General features: G+C 38.0%; 1 protein-coding gene across 1 annotated transcript in view; it reads left to right on the top strand.

Moving 5' to 3' along the window:
• The first annotated feature begins 4056 nt into the window (after window positions 1-4056).
• atosa (atos homolog A) overlaps window positions 4057-22032 on the top strand; it is a 50592-nt gene continuing 32616 nt past the window's right edge. Inside the window, exon 1 of the mRNA XM_039681642.2 lies at window positions 4057-4903. Coding sequence (XP_039537576.2) covers window positions 4792-4903 — 112 coding nt within the window. The 5' untranslated portion in view covers window positions 4057-4791. The remainder of the gene's footprint in view (window positions 4904-22032) is intronic.

Genomic DNA, 22032 nt, shown 5'->3' with positions numbered 1-22032 from the left:
GGCTTAGAACTGTTGTTTCCTGGGGAGTGTAGCTTGACCCCGTCAGGGCTTATCTTCACTGCGCTCACGGCGGGATTCTATACAGTTCCCATATACGTCAGTATGACGTAATGTCGAAGTGACCGCCTTGAAAGGGAACGTCTCCGGTTACTATCGTAACCTCGGTTCCCTGAGAGGCGGGAACGAGACATTACGTCAACCGCCGTGCTCACCGTTTGATCAGCTGTGCTAGCGTTCAGTCGTGATTCTGACGCAATTGGCGCGCCCATGCTATTTATACTGCCCGTGGACCGGTCAGCATTTGCATGTTTGCGTCAATTGGCCAGCTGTCTCCAGCTGGCGTTAGCCTATAAGATTTCAGTGGAAATGGAGAAAGGGGTAGTTCCCATATACGTCAGTATGACGTAATGTCTCGTTCCCGCCTCTCAGGGAACCGAGGTTACGATAGTAACCGGAGACGTTTCAAGGTACTTCAGTGGGCCTTTAATCGAAGAACAAAAGACAATGAGAAAAACACTTGACTAAATAACTGAATAATTGATTGCAAGCATTCTGTATTTATTTTTGTACAATGAAGACTTTCCGGGGGGTGGGGGGTGGGGGGTAAGGTGGGTTTATTTGCTGCAACATTCACATAATAAATCATATTAACAACTTATGTTATTTGATCCAGAAGAAACTAACAATTTACAAGTTTTTTTTCAAGGTTTTTTATTCTCTGACACAATTACATGGATTCTCTGCATTATATAGAAACCGTAAACTGTAAAGTGGCAAATTTATTCAGCCTCTCTAAGCTGTAATTCTACATAAAGACCACTAGATGGCGCAACACAGCTGTTAATACTGAACCAGTGTCCCTTGTGTCAAACAAAGATAGCCTACTTCAATCACAAATCTGACTTTATTTGAAAGCAGGTTGTAACCAGTTGTACCTGGTCTTTTTCATGTTTGTAGTCCTACGCAGTTATTTATGAATAGAAATCCAAAGTCACATTATGTTAAATATCATCATTTGATTGGTGGGCTCAGGAGGTAATCTTTTTTATTTCATCTCGGGAGAATGTGTTAAAGCGAATGTGTAGGCGAAAGCCTATATCATTATGATTTGTGCTTGATATCTGTCAGTGAAAAAAATGAAGGTCAGTTTGATCCTCTGAGTATTCATTTGTTCTTTTATGCATGAAATCTCTGTTCCATCAATCACCCATGACCTGTGTGCTATTATCTAATAACAGGAAAAGAAAGTCGAGAGATTTTAATGAGCCCTAGACCCTTGGGACAGATTAAATTTAATAGATTACACATGGTAACATTCAGCTGACATTCACTCGTATCAAAATGCACGTGTATTTTCCTTAATAGCCTACTAGTAGTGTGGAAAGAATTAGGTGACCAACGTTGGAAAAATAACATCCAAGAATTTTGCTGTATTCATGGACATAATCTGATGATAATGTTGTTCACCGTGATTCTTATGTTAGAAGCAGGAAAATTTAAAAACATTTGCGTCGTATCGTTTTTGTATAAATTACATTTTGAATCCCAGATTATCAAAGTGATCTCTGATTTTGGACCCCATTTGTATATTAGTATCATTTACACAACATTAATTGTCCTATACAATTAATTAATCTCATTTTAGTATAATTCTAAAATTGTCTGCCTTCTAAAATTGACTGCCGTCTTTTGCAGTGACATCTTTAATGATATTTATCAAAGGTTAAAGCATTAGAATAACTTTTATATTGTTGGTAATATAGTTTAAGTAGCCTATTAAATATTAATATTTAAAGGGTTAGTTCACCTGAAAATTATGTCATTAATGACTCACCCTCGTGTCGTTCCAAGCCCGTAATAGTCCAGTCATTTTAAGCCAAAATGAGGGTCAACCTTGAACAAATTGCAACAGAAGCGAATTCAACTGATTTTGTATCCTCAATATGTCCTGAGTAAGGAAAAAAAAGCCCCGAAGAATCCCATTAGGGGAAAGTTTAGAAAAAGACCCAAATACATCCCATTCATTCATACGCATATATATTCATTCTTTTTCTCACGTGAATAGGGTACAAATTTTAACCTTTAGATATCATCATGAAAATCTCTCTGAGTTGATTAGCCTACTTACATCAAGACAAACAAAAAATGTATTACAAGTCTTTTGCTTTTGTTTGTTAACATGGACAAATGGTGCATAATCTAATTACATATGTGCTAATTTGCATAAATACCCAAACAGATCTAAACATAGCAGGTGAAAACGTCTTTTAGAATTTTGTTGACATATAACAGTAAACTATTTAATATTAAGGTCTGAACCCATTTATGCTACCCATGAATATTAATACAGGAAGAAGTGCTTTAGAAACCAGCCTTTAATGATTATGGCAGAGATGGGGTTTGGGGCTGGGTCAATGGGACTGTTTCTGGGGGATGAGTCTGAGGGAAGAACAGGAGACAGATGGGTAAAGAGAATGCAGAAGACAAAAGATATAGGTGAAATAAAAAAGTGTCTGGATCAAAAAATCGAATTACGTACACAACGCACTCAATGCCCAAACCCCATCTCTACAATAATAATTAATAAAGGCTGGTTTCAGAGCAATTTTCTCTCGATTTACAAATATAAAGTATTTGTACAAAGTAATCAACAAAATATATAACATTGGCCTAGTGGTTTTTGGATATTTACTACAAAAATCCTACATGTTGTACCTTAATTTAAGAAAACGTTCCTGCAACGTTATGCTAACCTTAAGATAACGTTCCTGCAATGTTATGCTAACCTTGAGATAACGTTCCAGCAAGCAATGTTATGCTAACCTAAAGAGAACGTTCCTGTAATGTTATGCTAACCATGTTCCAGTAATGTTATGCTAACCTTAAAATAACGTTCCAGCAACGTGCAAACTGGACATATCCACGTTTTTAGAACATTTCAAACGTTCCCACAACCAAAATGGAATATTTGGAAAACGTTCTCAGAACATAAGTACACAGAGCATGGGCAAGGTTTTAAAAAAAAGAGATAAAAATAGAAAATAGATTAGAAAATTTTAAGTACTAATAGGAGAATTTTCCCTCAGGAGAAAAGTCAGGAGAAAACTCCCTCTCATGCTCGTCCATAAAATGGCAGTGAATTCCGTTAAATTTTATATTAAATTTCATATTGCATACTCACTTGGAATATATGGCATATGTTGCATGGGATCATTCTGTCATACTTTTTCGTCTTTTTTTTAAATAGCTTGACGCTGGTTGCACTGCCATAATGTGAGCAGGACTTTTTTTTTTTAATCCTTTCTGGTCCATAAAAGAAAGAAGAGCCGCATTAGAACAACAACAAGGTGAGTAATTTAGGATTTAATTCATTCATTTTTAGTATGAATTCATACTACGTGAATTCATTTTTAATTTTCATTTTTTCATTAATGTGAATTCATTTTTTTCATTTCATTACTTTTTTTGTGAGGCTATTCTCATAGAATTGTATGTCTATTATGCCCAATTGTATGCCTGATGTAGGCTATTTGTGATACAAAACAACACACATGCAAACTCTATAGATTTTCCTGTATATTTTGACTAAAGGACTAATAAAGCCTAAATTCAATATGTTCATTAAATAAAGTGTCAGAGTTTCATCAGAAAATTTGGACTAGATAAAGACAGGTAGACCAACTAGACCGCTCAATTCGGATTAGTTTTTTATCTCTTTGTGAACTTTTGAAGCTTCAGTTTCATTTGTGTAACGTTAGTTGTCTGGAGTGACAGACATCCCTCAGAGATTATCATCAAAAAGATCTTCATTTGTGTTTAGTTTGGAATGACATAAGGGTGAGTAATTAATGGAAGAATATCATTTTGGGGTGAACTATCCTGTTCCTTTAAATTCAATGTCTTGCGTTGCCGTGGCAACGATGTCAAGCCAATACCGCGGGGCGGAAGTGACGTATAACCTGGGGGCGGGACGAGCTGTTGTTGGGACACATGACTTAGAGGCTGTCCTCCTGCATTTGTTTTGACAAGCAGAGAGAGAGAGAGAGAGAGAGAGAGAGAGAGAGAGAGAGAGAGACAGAGAGAGAGAGAGAGAGAGAGAGAGAGAGAGAGGGAAAGAGAACATGAGCTTTGTCCCTGCTGATCATTTAATCTCCGAGATATCGTTTAGACAGCTCGAAAACTTCTATTTGGAGGTTCGTCATCGCTGGGTTTTAGCAGGCGCTTTAAATAGATAGTTGGTTGAACTAGTTGCCTCACTTAATCAAGTCCTTCCAGAATTGTTCTATGTCTATGGGGAGGGTTTATGATCAAGTGGTCGAGAAGGGGGTTTAGAGCTATGAGCCACTTCTTGTTGGCTGAAGTCATCACCGCAACGTAACGCTTCTCCAGCCTGGAGGAGATGATGTTGGTGGCTCCCAAGTAGTGTCTCCTCTGCCTGTCCTGGATCTGATCAAGCTGTCCGTAGGGTTGGTGATGAAGGTCCAGGGGATCCCGATGCGTCTCAAATGGCATTAATTTGAGCTGATCAGTGGCACGGGAGAGTGTTGGTAGTGGAGCTCGTTTGGCATCGGCAATGAGGCGACTGGTAGCGGATATTTGGGATATTTAGCTAGATAAATAGAGACGAGACATGATATGTGCATGCTTATTTAAGTAGAACGCTGGTGTTTTGGTGAACTAGTTCATCAGACCACTGGACTCTAACATACAGTGGCGTATAGATCTACGTTTGATCTTACAGCTCAGATAATCGATATCCGAATGGCTGTTTGCCCGATCGATAGCTAACCGATGTCTAAAGGACGAGTTTTAAAGTCTAAAGAAAGATCTGAAGACGGAAGACGGACCGCAGGCATTCTGGAGGGGATCACGGTGTCTGTGACCAACATGAAACCTGACAGAGGTAAAAATTAATAAAAGAAAATGCGTGATTATGAGTGTTTGAATGTCATCTGTCTTTGGGTCGTGACGTCACGGCGCTGCAGTGTGTTTGTTTCATTGTTTCATGCATGAGCTTTGATAATGTTCAGATGGTAATACATTGTAACGTTTTTTTGTCGCTGTGCATGCTATATCTGTCGCTATCTGAAGGGAACAAAGCGTCCTATATCAGCTGTGTGTATGTTGTGCTTGTGTGTCCTCTCAGAATTGTCCACACTACAGTTATTGTAACGCAATTGAACATGTTTTATTTTTAAAAAACATTTTTTTTTTGAAGGTGTTTTGGTTGGATATGGGTTTGTTTGGTTGGGTACAGGTTGGTTTTGTTGAGTATGGGTATGTCTTTGTTGGGTATGGATTTGTTTTGGTCAGGTAGATGTATTTTTTGGTCTTTCAGATGTATATTTTGTTCTATAGGCCCACAAATGTTTTGGTTGGCTATTTACGATTTGTTTTAGTTTGATATGAACTTAGTTTGGTGTTGGTCTGTTGTTGTTGGAGTTTAGGTTTATTTTCTGTTCGGTATGGGTTTAAAACATAAACATTAGCCTATGAGAATTATTTCTTTCAGAAGAATTAATAAGTCAACACCTGGAAAAGTGACTAGCATTATACTAGTGACCAGGCATTCAGCCTAGATTTGCATGACATTACCTGTCCTCCCTCCCCCATGCGTTTGTCAATGCTTTGTCCCTCTTCTTTCAGAGGAAAAAATGTAAGAATTGTACCACATACTGCACTCAAAGGGTTCACTAAGCAGCAATACATTTTTTTAAATGTAACAGCTCATTGTTTGATAGCTACTATATATCTAGTTGATGGACCATTTAACTGCTGTACTCTTGGTTCTAAGCGTCCATGTTTAGACAGACTGTAGTCATGTTTGTGTGTAATTTGGCCCCTGTGACTGTGCTTTACCAATTAAAGCTGCCAATTCACTAAAGCCAACAAACAGGCCTGACTGACTAAGCAGATATATTTTAGTTGGATCACAATTGTGTTCCAAAAAAATATACTTTAAAATGAAAAGAGCTGGCTGCATTCCTTTGGTGTCTTCAGAATCATTTCCCTGTATTTGATTTCTCTTTGTGGATTAGAGACCTCTTGGTCTGTTTGGCTCTTCGAGTGAGAGTTAATTACCGTCGAAAGACTGTTTTGGAGTATATGATATCCCCTCAGTGCTATTGTTATTTGGAACTTACTGTTCCACTGATGAACTCTTCCACTCTCTCTTGCTTTCTTTCCTTTTTACACTAGATCTTAAAACAATGCACCCAACTCTTTCCACTTTTTTCGTAATATCTCATTAAAGAGCTTCCTTTGTTTTTGAGCAGGGATTCTGTGGTTCCAACTCGTTTCTGGCACTAGGGTGATGCTCGCAATAAACTCAGACATGTAACAGGATCATGTGGCTTCCTTTGGACTCTATCGCGGCTGAAAATCAATTCGTCTGGAGCTGACACCAATAAACATCTCTTGTTTGGCATGTAAACAAACACTTTTTCTTTTTTTTATCTTTGCTCAGCATTATTGGTCCACCAGCACTGGTTGCTGGTTGATCAGAATGGATTGTTAAAGGGATAGCTGACCCAAACAATTCTGTTATCACCACAACTGTCATCCCATTTCTTTTGTGAGAAAAAGAAGTTTTGAACATTGTTCAACTATGAAAGGGGATTTACTCTTAGTAATTACATCATATATTATTTTACTGTAAGCTCATTTTTTTAAGAGAAAACACTGGTTCTTGACGGTGAAATATTCAATCTCATGTGAGAGTTTAAAGGGTTGGTTCACCCAAAATGAAAATGATCCCACAATTTACTCACCCTCATATTTACGTACCCTCTGTACCCTATGTGACTTTCTTTCAGCCAAACTCAATTGGAGTTATATATATATAAAGTGCCAGGATATATATATATATATATATATATATATATATATATATATATATATATCCTGGCACTTTATAATGGGAGTGAATAGTACCTGAGATTTTCAAGCCCAAAAAAGCACATGCTCCATCCATCATAAATAAAGGGCTTCTGGCTTTCGGTAATGGCCGTACTCAAGTCTAGTTCCAGAAGAAGAGTGACATCTGACGCAATGTAGAATGTAGGAGATCCTAGTAAGCTTAGGTGAGAATAGGCAACAAACTCAAGATGCTCCAACATTTCTCTCTTAAATTAACCGGCGTTGTTTTTCATCAGTATGTCATGCGTCGGGCCAGAGGTCATTCTTCCGCCGTAACTTGAATCGTGTACCAGTTTATAGTGTGTAAACAAGTTATACGAATATTATTTTCATACACAAACGAATCAATTTGATTCAGTAGGCCTTTATTAACCCCCGTAGCCATGTGGATTACTTTTATGATGGCTCGATGCACTTTGTGTGGCTTCAAAATATCAGGTACTATTCACTCCCATTATAAAGCTTGGAAGAGCCAGGATCTTTTTTTAATATAACTCTGTGTTTCTATGGAAGAAGAAAGTCACATACAGCTAGAGGGGGTAAATTATGGGATAATTTTCATTTTGAGTGAATAACTCTTCAACGGCAGCACACAGTACACCCATTAAAATGATTCAGTTGAGCATTTAGATTTCTAATTCTTTGTGTGATATAAAATAGTCTTGGTCCATGATGTCATGAGGTGGAAGCTACTAGTAGATCAAGGAACTTTTGAGTTATGAAGACCATGTGGAAACATGTTCAATGGATAAATGATGTCATATTTTTGTCAGAGTTCTGGAATAACCAGTTGGAGCAGGCCTACTGCAGTCAGCTGGGAGAGTTCAGAGCGTCTCGCCTTGAAGTCGAACAGCTGTTGCTTATGACACAGTTTCCCTTGAGCTGGGTGGTGCGAGGATGTGTGTATACACACCCCATGCTGTGGGAATTTAGGTGTGTTAATGGTTGCTAGTTTGCTCATTGATTGCTTTTTTGTTTTGCTTTACCAAGGATTAAATTGTCAGAAGAAAAGAAACCATCACTTAACATGTTTTAAATCCTTTGTAAGAGAATCAGACATTGACTACATTTACATGCAGCCAATAACCCGTTTAAAATCTGGATATTAGCAATAATAGCATGTAAACACCGGCAAAAACCCGAATATGCTCATATCCAGAATTTTAAAAACCGGGATATTATACCTGGTGTACCGCTTTTCTAACCCGAATTTTTGGTCATGTAAACAACACGCATCGGCATATCCCCATAGTGATTTATGTTCTGCGCATGTTCTATTCGCAGGGAATCTTGATCTTTTGAGTAGAGAAACTTCTCGGCGCATAAAAAAAATCCACGTGCAGTATACCGGAAGTAAACATGGCGAGACACAGCACAGCATACTTTTAGATCGAGGTCAGTAACGTTACCAGCATCAAAGCGTGAACAAAGGCGATCGCTATCTGCCCCGAACTATTCATTATCCGCGTGCTGCTGTAGTTTTTGTCTTTGGATACAGGAAGAAGAATCGGAAATGACGCATATTGCATCTTAAGGCCAATTTATACTTCTGCGTCAAGGGTACGCCGTAGTGTACGGCGTTGGCTACGCACCTAGCCGACGCCTTTGTGAGCATTTATACTTCTGCTTTCAGGTCTTGGTTGCTCTGCAGTACTGCTCCGAAACGCTAGTTGGCGGCGGAGGGTTTTAATGTTCCACTGTTTAGATTCCTCGAGTTGCGGCTAGGTTACTGCAAGCCTGAAAGAGAGCGGATCATGTTGGAGTTGGAGCTGATTGAGGTGGAAAAACAGTTAATTTTAGTGAAATTACTAAAACTGAAAGGCAGAAATGAGAGAAGACGTCGGAGGAGATGGTACGTGTGGAAATGCGTGAGAAGGTACGTACGGAAATGTGTAGGAGGAAATGCGATGCTACAAAGCCGACCAATCACCGATCTTGCGGTCCGCGTCGTCGCAATGTGTAGTTACATTTTTGAGGAGGTGCGCGTCAGGCTACGTCGTAGGGTACGCGGTATGGGACGCATCTCTGTGTATGCGACGCCGTACCTACTGCGCGCACCCTACGCAGAAGTATACAGTAAATTGGCCTTTAAGATTGTCTGTACGTGTAGACGCTAACCACGCGTTGCCGTTTATATCGCGATATTGCAATTCCATGTATACAGGAGAAACTCTCTGCTCACGCATATAAACGGGTTATTCCTAATGTTTCAGAAACCCGAAATTTGGCTGCATCATGTAAATGTAGTCAGTGTTAGAAAAGCTTATAGTCAGTTTCCAGGTTTTGCTGGAAAGGATATAGAACAAATTTAAATCTAGAAAACATGTCCAGGGGCCTCAATTATAAAACAGATTTGATCCTAGAGTTCATGATTTCATCCTATGTTATTGAGGAACAAATTGGGATTTAAAAAGGCAAAAACTGTTGTGAAAATTTATACATATACCAGTAAAACCAGTAAAAATGTAATAAACTAAAATGTAAAGATAAATAGACAAACACATGCATTGATATGCTTTTTATGCACAAATTAGCGACTGCTTTGTGATAATTGTCACTGAAATTAATAATTAAATAATTCAATTATACAAATGGATGTTTTTATAAAAGAGGCAACTCACTGTCGCAAATTCATGCAAGACCCAATGGAGGTCTTTGTTGATGATGAGACTAAGCTTACGCTCCATGGTCTTCAGCAATACTATGCCAAACTGAAAGACAGCGAAAAGAGAAAATATAAATGTAATATAAATATAAAAATTGTATTATTTTATTTTATATTTTGGGTGAAATTTTACTCGAACGTGACCTTAACAGGTTTAATGAGATTCACCCATGAGGCTTATTCCTACTGTTCTCCACAGTCTCTGTCTGTGGTGGAAACAGTCAGCAGACTTACGTAACCTCTCTCTCACATGACCATTTGATCTTTCAGCTGGGGGGCAGGCAAGTGTGATGACATCAGTTCCTGTGTGGCTGTGATCTTTAGTGACGACCACCGTGGCTTGGTTCAGCATGATGAAGGGCAGGTTCAGGAAAGGCGAAACCCAAATAGCTGCACACCCAGAAGACCCAGCGTGAAGAGAGGGGGCCATCTGGACCTGTAGCTCTTCTCTCTGTCAGTGTAAACACTCACCGTGGGCGTTTCTATTATTGGAATATGTACACGCTGTATACGTAAACATACCCGACCACACCTGAGCACCTCGACTGTGCTAATAACTCCTCTAGAAGGACCTGTATGGACAGAAGAGCTATGCAAACAATGACTGGCATCTCATTTGCATTCACAATGTCATCTTGTTTGCATTTTTGTGTTCCACCATCAAGTACATCGATTTTGCCCTTTATGTGCAGATACGATCATAGACGCAATAATCTTTTAGGTCCAATAATTAACATGTTTTTTTATTCATGTCTACAATCATACAGTGTACAAAATGAAGAAGCAGAAAACCAAAATCTGGCATCTGCATTTCTCTGAGTTGCCAAACAGGATAGTGAGTGAAATAAACTGCACTAACGTGATTGATTCAAACGATTGACTCTCTGTCAGACATGCTGGGTCACTTTTGTGTATTTGCTGGAGTTTCTAGTGCAGTCCTATTATGATATCATGATGCATCCCTGTATGAATCATAACACGTGTCATGATTATCGTACTGTAAGGTAGTTGGCAAAAACCAAAGCCTTTTCACGCGGATATACTTCACAATAGTCAAGAAAGACTAGCGCAACTTCTGTTTCATGACGACTTCAAGCGGATGCTAAAGTTCAATGTGATCAAGGCGAGCGTATAGCACATGCATACAGTATGACCTATTTTTCAGTGGCATTCAGTGTGTGATTTGTCTGTTCGATTCACTAGCTATTCAAATGGATAGCCTTGCCTTCTAAAATGATTGATTTAGTATTTTAATTTATTTAGACCGAATAGTATAGAATGGTAATAGCAGCCCTTTATTGGTAATCTGACATGAATATGATTATCAGCTTATCGGTATTATCAAAAATGTAACATTGGCGCATTAAAAAAAAATCTCCTTAAAGGGATAGTTCACTTTGAAATTAATTTTTGATATGTTTTAGCTTACCTCAAGGGCATCCAATATGTTGGTGTCTTCTTTTTTCCACAATATTTTCAATTTTGATATTTTTAGGTCAAACCGTTCTTGTCTGTGAGTCATATAATGGAGGTATATGGGGTGCAAAGAGCATGCACAGAGAAGTCCAAATTAAACATGATTTATTGACTCGTAAATGTAAGTACACTTAGATGGCCTAAGACACGAAACGAGTGGTTATCAACGTGTATCAATGCAACGAGCGCAGACAGAAGCGCCCTCGCCCTACTTGGACGTGACTGTGATGACAAGATGTAAAAACGATATAAATACTGTTTTTTCATACAAACTGCTTGTTTCGTGTCTTAGGCCATCAATGTGTACTTACATTTACGAGTCATTAAATCATGTTTAATCTGGACTTCTCTGTGCATGCTCTTTGAGGTGGACCATACCTCCATGACAGAGAAGAACGGTTTGACCTAAAAATATCAAAATTGAAAATACTGTGGAAACAAAGACACCTTCATCTTGGATGCACTTGAGGTAAGCTAAAACATATCAAAAATTAATTTCAAAGTGAACTATCCCTTTAAAGAACCAATGAAATGTTTTTAAGAGCACAGTTTTCTTAACTGTGGTTTTGTATTTTGAATTAAAAATGAAGTTGAGCTTGGACATATTTGAATGGCTTGTCTTTTTTGTAGTGTTAGCTTACATTTCAGTCATGAACTATGATTTGTTACTTGCGATTTGTATTTAAAGGGTTAGTTCACCCAAAAATGTCAGTATTTATTTACTCACCCTCATGTTGTTCCAACCCCGTAAGACCTTCGTTCATCTTTGGAACACAAATGAAGATATTTAAGATATTAAGATCACTCCTGCATACTAGTCCATAGGCTTCTTGAGGGAATGACTTGCTGTCCTCGAAAAGTCATTAAAGACATCGTTAAAATAGTCCAAGTGACTACAGTGGCTCAATCTTAAGTTTATCAAACGACGAGAACACTTTTGTGCGCAAAAAAACAACAAAAATAACGACTTTTTTTCAACTATTCGTTCTCCCTCTGCGCGAGTCAGGTTACTAGTTTAATAGCGTAAGCTTCTGTTATTGTACGTCACACGCATCACACACATGACCAGCGTCGGCCAATAGTGAGCCTACGTCACACTACGTTAACTGACTACAGGCCCATGGAGAAGGAAGTGAATAGTTGAAATAAAGTCGTTATTTTTGTTTGTTTTTGCGCACAAAAAGTATTCTCGTCGTTTGATAAATTTAAAATTGAGCCACTGTAGTCACTTGGACTATTTTAACGATGTCTTTAATGAATTTTAGATGCCAGCAAGTGTCATTCCCTCAAGAAGCCTATGGACTAGTATGCAGGAGTGATCTTAATATCTTAAATATCTTAATTTGTGTTCCGAAGATGAACGAAGGTCTTACGGGGTTGGAACAACATGAGGGTGAGTAAATACTGACAGAATTTTAATTTTTGGGGAACTAACCCTTTAAAGGCAGGATGTATTGAAGGACATTCTTATTCTAGAGAGCATTTGATTGTAAAAAAAATAATTTTGTCAAAAGAAAAAGACTACACAGTTTCTATGCATACGTCTTTACTTTTAGGAGAAAAGCTAGGCCTAATTGACATGGACTAAACGTTTTTATCTGAAAAACATGGCAAAACTCCTCATGTTCTGAACGCGTCATCTGCATTTAAATAAAGCATTTAGGAAAATCTGGGCTTAGAATCAGTTTAATGTTAATTTTTCAGCTCAGTGAGCACTTCTTTGGTTTACGATGAGATTTTCCACAGTCTGCTGCGCCTCTGTTGCTCTCATTTAAAATAAGCTAGCATGAAGCAGCCAGGGGGAGCATATTAGAAAAAAAAAAGTGTGAGGTCTCTTAAGCATCCTGAAAATCATCTGTGATGAGCTTCTGTGAATTTAAAGCATTGCTTTAGATCTGCTGTATTAGATAACACTTATGACTTACTACTATTAATTATATTTCCAAGCACAAAGCCACTCTGGGCAACTAAAGTAGAAGGGCTGGGCTTGGAATTCTAGGACACATGCAAAAGTGCAATTACGTGTTATCTTTGCTCAACAGCAAGGATAAATGTATAAGATGGCAAGTTGCCTAATGACCTGCAACTTAATTTTTTCTCCCTCTATTTATTGTGACCCATATCAGAAAACATTAAACAAGTGCTGTTACAATTCATTTGCTCCTACTTTGCAGCAGCAGACTATTGCTTTGGTAGCATTAATATAAATCAATAAGCTTTTATCTCAGAGAAAGACTTGGATCTTTTAGGAGAAATCATGTAGTAAAGCGTTTTGATGTAATTGAGTATTCAATTATTCGTTTTTTTTTTTCTTATTCACTGTAGAAATCGCAGGCAATAAACTGCATCTTATGTAAATAGGCAAGTCATTATTTTTCTAGGTATTTTGATGTCAAGTTAGTATGTTTTCATATTAAAAAGAACTGTAAGAGTTTGTTTTATATGACCCATTTTAATAAGTCTGTCTTGACTAGGCTACTACATTTTTAGTTCTCCAAAAACCTTTAAAAGCATTTTTTTATATACACTGTATATATATATATATATATATATATATATATATATACACTCACCGGCCACTTTATTAGGTACCCCATGCTAGTAACGGGTTAGACCCCCTTTTGCCTTCAGAACTGCCTCAATTCTTCGTGGCATAGATTCAACAAGGTGCTGGAAGCATTCCTCAGGGAGTTTGGTCCATATTGACATGATGGCATCACACAGTTGCCGCAGATTTGTCGGCTGCACATCCATGATGCGAATCTCCCGTTCCACCACATCCCAAAGATGCTCTATTGGATTGAGATCTGGTGACTGTGGAGGCCATTTGAGTACAGCGAACTCATTGTCATGTTCAAGAAACCAGTCTGAGATGATTCCAGCTTTATGACATGGCGCATTATCCTGCTGAAAGTAGCCATCAGAAGTTGGGTACATTGTGGTCATAAAGGGATGGACATGGTCAGCAACAATACTCAGGTAGGCTGTGGCGTTGCAACGATGCTCAATTGGTACCAAGGGGCCCAAAGAGTGCCAAGAAAATATTCCCCACACCATGACACCACCACCACCAGCCTGAACCGTTGATACAAGGCAGGATGGATCCATGCTTTCATGTTGTAGGTCAAATTCTGACCCTACCATCCGAATGTCGCAGCAGAAATCGAGACTCATCAGACCAGGCAACGTTTTTCCAATCTTCTATTGTCCAATTTCGATGAGCTTGTGCAAATTGTAGCCTCAGTTTCCTGTTCTTAGCTGAAAGGAGTGGCACCCGGTGTGGTCTTCTGCTGCTGTAGCCCATCTGCCTCAAAGTTCGACGTATTGTGCGTTCAGAGATGCTCTTCTGCCCACCTTGGTTGTAACGGGTGGTTATTTGAGTCACTGTTGCCCTTCTATCAGCTCGAACCAGTCTGGCCATTCTCCTCTGACCTCTGGCATCAACAAGGCATTTCCGCCCACAGAACTGCCGCTCACTGGATGTTTTTTCTTTTTCGGACCATTCTCTGTAAACCCTAGAGATGGTTGTGCGTGAAAATCCCAGTAGATTAGCAGTTTCTGAAATACTCAGACCAGCCCTTCTGGCACCAACAATCATGCCACGTTCAAAGTCACTCAAATCACCTTTCTTCCCCATACTGATGCTCAGTTTGAACTGCAGGAGATTGTCTTGACCATGTCTACATGCCTAAATGCACTGAGTTGCCGCCATGTGATTGGCTGCTTAGAAATTAAGTGTTAACGAGCAGTTGGACAGGTGTACCTAATAAAGTGGCCGGTGAGTGTATATAAATATGTTTGTAATGCTGAGTGAAACTTTCTTCACATTCTGATAGCAATCAATAATAAAATTGGTCTAAAATGATATTAAAACTATTTTCACTGGTATAAAAGTAGGCCTATATATATATCAATTTTCTCTGGCGCACCATGCTCGCGGACAGTTCACGCCATGGCAACCCGTGACGTTCTTTCCAGAGCTGTTCACGTCCTCAGACATTTTTGCTTTTCTATATCAATGCCAAAATTAATTTGCAGCAATCAGTTGGTACAAGTAAGAGCTCTGTAAGTTGTTTATTTTAATCATTATTGTAATTATTTTGTGCTTTGAGACTTGAGGTAATTTAACTCCGTCTCTCGTGACGCTCTGCAGAATCTGCCCTGGCTTGTGCATTTAATGCGACAAAACCGAACATCCAAATCAATGCTGTGTGTTGGGCTAAATGCATTTGTTACGCATATATGTTGGAACTTGTGAAGAGCTTATACAATGTGTAAAATAGGCTAGTCTAAATACACAAATGAAGATGCGCAAATGAAAATGAGCGTTTCCGATACCTATCTGTAATTGGTTAAGTAGCTTCTATGTCAAGAAGAACATGTATTGCAAAAATGAGCGATTTATTTTATTTTTTCAAGGAAATTATTGGACTATAATTTAGTTGGATAAAGTTTTTTATTTAATATTTTTAGGAGATTTTGTGGTATAGGGTTAGGGTTAGGGTTAGATTTGTCCAGTAGTTATTCTATTTATTCACTTTTTGAGCATGCGTAAATGTAAACTGTCATAAATCCTGAATGATTTGGAGTTTACCAAGGGTATCTTTTTAAAGATGATTCCTGTTCTCACCCCAAGGCATCATAAGTCCCTTTTAAGCCCCTTTCACTCAGTGCATTGATCCCGGGAAATTACTGGAAAAATACTGGCAGTGTGAATGAACTGAAATCAAACAATCCCGGGACAAATGTCGGGTCACATTATCCGTGTATTTTCCGGAATCTCTGTGTGAAAGGGGCTATATAGTGACGCTTTTGACGATGATGCATATACATCCAACGCACATGGCACCCTTTAGTGTCAATATGAGATGCAGATATGGGCCAGAAGGCACCTCCTAGTGGTGTAACCCTAACCCTACCCCAGACCTAAACCTACCCATAACCGAAGTGTGTTATATTGACGCTAAAGGGTGCCATATGAGTTGGATGTATACGCATTGTCAAAGGATGAGAATGTGTTGCATATTGCTGTAGTGAAAAAAAAAGTTTTAAAAGGGTGAACTTGAAAAAGATATGAAATTGTACATTGTTGTGAAAAATGTACACAAATACAAATTTCAATTTGTATGAAATCTATATTTTCCAAAAAACCTGATTTCACTCAAACTGTGAGAAAAACAAAGCCAAGCTGTCACAGCTGTGTTCCAAATTTAAAGTTGATATCTCATAAAAGTTTGTTTGTGCACACCAAACAGTTCCAATAGATAATTTTACTTTCTTACTTTTACTTTAATTTTACTTTTACTTACAATTTTAATTCACCTTCTATTATTTTCCAATGCGGTAATTTTTGACCGCAAACAATTCAAGTGTGACAATTTTTTTTTTCAGGACCATTTAACATTTTTTAATTATGTCCATGATTTTTTTTGTCTGTTGTGTTGTTCACACAGCAAAATGTAAAGTTTCCTCAAGAAAACAACCGTTCTTTCTTAGTGTGAAGAACATTTGAATAATCGAAAGAATTTATTTTTCTATTAATAAAGAACCTTTTGTTTAAGAGAAATGTTCCATTGATGTGAAAGGTCCTTCATAGAACCTCACTCTTCTTATACTTTGTCCATTGGGGGCCTTTTCCACTGAAGCTAAAAAACCGAAATTGACATTTTATTTTTCTTCCCTGAGTTTCAGTGAAGGCTTAAACCTCTTAACCTGTCCAATCACTGGACACAAGTTGTGACCTTTCAGTATCACTGTCTCGCAGAAGCTTTTTGCTCACATCTGGTTCACCCTTGATGATGTCTTTGGTGTATTTCCTCTGATTTTCTCTCATACTGTGCGGGCCTGAGTGCATATGTCCGCAGATCTGCACGACTCTCTTCACAGTCACAGTGTTTATATTTTCCTCTGTTGCTACTGACAACAGGGATCAGTTGCACCGGTGGCCTGGTTTGTCTGCATCTCAAATACTCAGCTGAAATCAGCTGATCAAGGGCCATGGAAGATATACACACACGCTCCCTTGTGACAATGGGCCACTTTAAGCATGCCAAGCTGTGGCAGGACATTTCAACACGAAGCAGACCTGAGGGCCGGTGTCTTAGTTGATAGTTTTGAATGTACTTTCTGTTTTTGGCAAGTACAAGATGGTTGTCTGACCCTGGCTTTAATATTAGATAGGTTGTTAATTATTTGATGTACTGTTCTAGTTAACCTGAAGTCCTTCAGTACCCTGCTTCGTATAATGTCAACATGAATTGACAGTATTTTTATTTCTTAATAAATGTTCCTGGTCTTGTGAATGATTCATTTGTGCATGCTTTTCCAAAGAACGTAATGAACATATAATATTTTATCAAAATGCTCCGCCTCTAAACCTACTTTTTAGCTGATGTCACCTGGGCCATGCAAACTATTGGTTAATGTTCTGTGTAATGTTTTTTTTCTTACTTCAATTAGTGTATTTAATACTTGAAGGGATACTCCACCCAAAATTGAAAATTATGTCCTAATTTACTCCACCCTCAAGTTGTTGTAAACCTGTATGAGTTTCTTTCTTCTGCTGAACACAAAGGAAGATTATTTTAAAGAACGATTGAAACCAAGCTGTTGTTTGGCACCATTGACTTCCATACAAAAAAAAAAAATACTATGGAAGTCAATGGTGCTAAAGTTCCAATCGTTCTTCAAAATATCTTCCTTTGTGTTCAGCAGAAGAAAGAAACTCATAAAGGTTTACAACAACTTGAGGGTGAGTAAATGATGACAGATTTTAGGTGGAGTAAAATAATAAATAATAATAATAGTGTATAGCAATAGATTTTAAAACCACTACCATTAGGATATTTTGAAATGCTTTAACATTAAAAGCCTTCTCAAAAGTGGAAACTTTCCATGATCCAATCAGTTCCCACTGGATACAATGGTTTTTTTTTCACATTGAACATCTTGTTTTTATCAAATTACCTTAATAAAACAGATCAAATTCATGTTGAATTTTAAGCCAAGACTTTTCCACTGTGTGACACTATAGCTGTAGGAACAAGTGTCTGGGGGACAGGTGTGTGTGTGTGTGTGTGTGTGCGTGATCTGCTGTAAAGCTCAATGTAAGCAGACAGGTGGCTGATGGGTCCTGCAGGCTGTTTGAGGGTTGAGTTCAGGCATTTGGTACTTTTTTGAGCTCAGACTGATTTGGGGCATGTTTGACCTCCAGATCTCAAGGGTTTCATGTAGGGCTGTAAGATATGGTGAACTCGCATGTATCTGGATCAACAAGTTTGTTGATCCTGGGACAACTTTCTAATGAAACCATTAGATTTGAGGGACAAGTTTACAGTTTGTCAAGTATAGGCTTGGATTAGGTGCTTCTACATCATTGTAAACATCAGTTTCTTTCTGATTTTAGGAATAAGATATGAATTATAAAATATGATTAGGACAACATTTTCAAACGGGAATGTTGTTCCAGGATCAACAAAAAAATGATGAGCCAGGAACATGTCTGTCTTGCATGTCTTAGGAACTTGTCCAATCACTTTGACCGCACGATATGTTGAAATATCACAAATATCGCAAAGGCTTAATACTCCAAAAGATTGCAAAAAGTTTTAGGTCGACACAGACAACAGAGAGTAGACTGAACACGTGACTGTCACATACATGTTAACATGCTTAATATAGACCATTTTGCAAGATGTAAACAACACTTGTCCAGAAACACTTCCTGTTTCAGTTTGTAAATGGTTTCTTTATTTCAAATGTAAAATTTTGATTTTACTTTTTGATTCGGTTTTATACGTTCTGTTGGTAGTATTTTATCCCAACATTTATGTAATGTTAAAAAAAAAATAAAACAGGAAGTGCTTCTGGACCAGTGTTGTTTACATCTCGCAAAATGGTCTATTATTACATGCAATAAGCAAAGTGCTTACACGCACTGGAAGCCACCTCTCGGACAGCTTATTTGGCCAAATACACATAAAATTATATAAAAATGCATGTCTTGGTGAGTAAATATTCACATAAACATAGTCAGTTATGTTTTAAGCTCAACTGTTTAGTCCACTTAAGTGGGGGGTGAGGGGAAAAATTGCTTAAATCACCTTTCTTTCCCATTCTGACATTCAGTTTGTTGTTCAGGAGATTGTTTTGACCAGAATCACACCCCTAAATGCATTGAAGCAACTGCCATGTGATTGGCTGATTAGATAATTGCAATAATGAGAAATTGAACAGGTTTTCCTAATAATCCTAGGTGAATGTATATATATATAGGGCTCATAAAATATGGTAAACATGCTCAAATTGCTTCACATGTGAAAACAATTTAGTTTTGTTTTTGCATGCCAAGCAAGAATGGCTAAGCTTCTATTTACAACATTTGATGCGTGTTGATCAGTGTTTGCATGTGAAATACAGACTAATTTAAAGCTGTTCATCATAGCAATTATTTCTCTTCAAAAGATCTGGATTGAAGAGCTCAATTCAGATCGATTAATTCTACAATGTATTTATGAAGTTTTGAATGCCGTGCAGGACAGGCATCTCTCAGGTTTCATTAAAAATATCTTCATTTGTGTTTTAAAAAAAGGAACAAAAGTCTTACAGTTTTGGAATGACGTAAGAGTGCATAAATATAATTTGTTGGGTGAACTATCCCTTTAACAGTGAAAGACCATATTTTAGTCAGCAGAATGTGAGTTTCCTTTGACTCATTGCAGCCACTAGCAAACACCTAGAGCTTATGCCACCACCACAAATTTCTAAATCTAGTGTTTTCTTGGGTTTAGGTTACTTCAGCCCAACAACGCAACTGAAATCAACCATTGCATCATTCCCTGTGCATTTATCAGTCACACAATGTGTCATTCTCCCCCAAAGCACTTCTCTTTGCCTCATACCAACAGCGTATGTGTGTTTTCTTTTGTCTGGGTTTTGTTGTTGCCAGCAAGTGTGTTGTCGGTTGATCCTGTTACATACCCAGCGCCTGAAAGACGTGATTCATTGTGGTATCTCAAACCCCTCAGACTGCAACGCTCGTCTCCAGTGTCTCTTTTTCACCTCATGTTTTCACTCTAGTGCTCATTCTTTTTAATAAGACATGGTCACGCATCCACTCAAACTCTTAATGAATGAACAAGTTCTCATGAAAGCCTTTATGCTACTACTTTTGGCTTTACTGCCTCAAGGTTGTTCTCTGAACACAGATAAAAGCAGTGTAATATATTTGATACAGTTAAAATGTTGTCAGATGGTGTTTTACATGTGTTGCACATCACATGTTGTGGTCCTGGGTTGTTTTTCAGATTCCTGCCTTTGTGGAGACCGTTATAGCGCTGGCAAATGGCCATTACATGTGCTTACATTTTTGTGTGTACATGTCCTTAAAGGGATAGTTCACCCAAAAATAGAAATTGTCATCATTCGCTTACATTGATGCAATATTGAGCAATGTCCGTACTGTTTATTACAGTTTGGACTCAAATAAGTGATTCTTGAAAACTTGATGTTGTATAATCCGGCTCTAAAAATAATGGATAAAAAGCCAAATCGATGGCACCACTGCCATATTAATTAATAATAATAATATGCTTAGTTTTACATTTTGTCATGTATAAAATAGATTTTTTTAAATGTTTGCACAATAAGGCACCATCTTTTCTATGTAAATTGATAAAGAGACAGGATGATACGTACACTTGGAGTACAGCAGGTGGGAATTGTAGGATTTTCTTCCATATTCTTCTGTCAAGCACCACACCAACTAGTTTATCGGAGTACGTTTTACAAGAAAATACTATTTCAGTCTTCTGTTGATTTATTTGTGATTGTTTCAAAGTACTATTTTTTTTCAGTGTTTTCCATAAAAGAATGAAAATCATATAAGTTTAGAATAACCCAAGGGTAAATGATGACAGAATTGGAAGTCTCTCGGTTCTGTTTTGTGTAATGGCTGTTCCCTGATCCACAGAATCGTTTAATTATGTAAATGAATTTGTGCGGCCTTCAGAAGCTTTTATGTAACATCCCTATCGACTGTTTGCGAACATGATTAAAAGCTCTGGTTAAATAGCCATGATAGAGAACAAATTGTTTTTAGCTCACTATAAGTATGCAATAAATCTTAGTGTGTGTGTAGTCATGTGTTTTGATGTTGTTGGTGTTAGTTTATGGAGCTTTTCCCATGGTTCGCTTTAGCCCACACTCAAAAGTTTAAAATTTGTGCTCAAAGTATAGCCTATATTGACAAGTCGTTGGGTTTGCAGACATCTACACAAAGCCTCTACATCTTTCCAAAACAGAATGTGTGTTTGCTCTCTCAAACACAGACACTCTCTGGCCCACAGACAGGAAACTGTATTAACGGCTTGGCAGGAAGCCACCATCCAATCACAGCGCAGAGCTTGTTGCTATGTGAGTTTGTAGTCTGCCCCCACTGAACTCTTGAGAGGAAAGTTTGCTGAGGTGAATCTGAGAGGTAAAGTTTCCTCATGCTTGTGTTAAGGTAATTTTTAGGTGTTTGTTTGCTTGAAAAAGCAAGACTTAACTGCAGATTTCATGACAGAAAAGTGTGACAAGGCAGGAATTTTGTGGCAGACTGCAACCGTTTAATAGACAGAAACTATGCAACGCCAACATTTTACCTCCCATGAGAAAAATGGCAAAGTAAATAAACACCAGTTTTCTGATATTTTTTAGGATCTGTCATACAAGGTAAATTGGTGAAAAGCAGCCATGAAGAGTATGCAGAAGCCTGAAAGGATAAAGTCTCTTTGTATAACAACAGAGAACAAAGACGCCATGGCAGCCCATGGGAAAAACAGCCCTGACAAAATGTTTGAACAAATTCTAAAGCCTCAGAAAGAAAGTGTTGTGAAAAAACACATCCAACATGGTGGATGAACAAATGTTGATTATACTGTAAGTACTTTATACGCATCTGGATTTAATGAAATCCAAGTAGAAATTGACAG

The sequence above is a fragment of the Pimephales promelas genome, chromosome 10 (genome assembly GCF_988280905.1).
Source record: "Pimephales promelas chromosome 10, fPimPro1.hap1.1, whole genome shotgun sequence".
Taxonomy (NCBI): Eukaryota; Metazoa; Chordata; class Actinopteri; order Cypriniformes; family Leuciscidae; genus Pimephales; species Pimephales promelas.
Note: the sequence above shows the minus strand (reverse complement) of the source record. Positions and strands in the feature narration are given on the sequence as shown.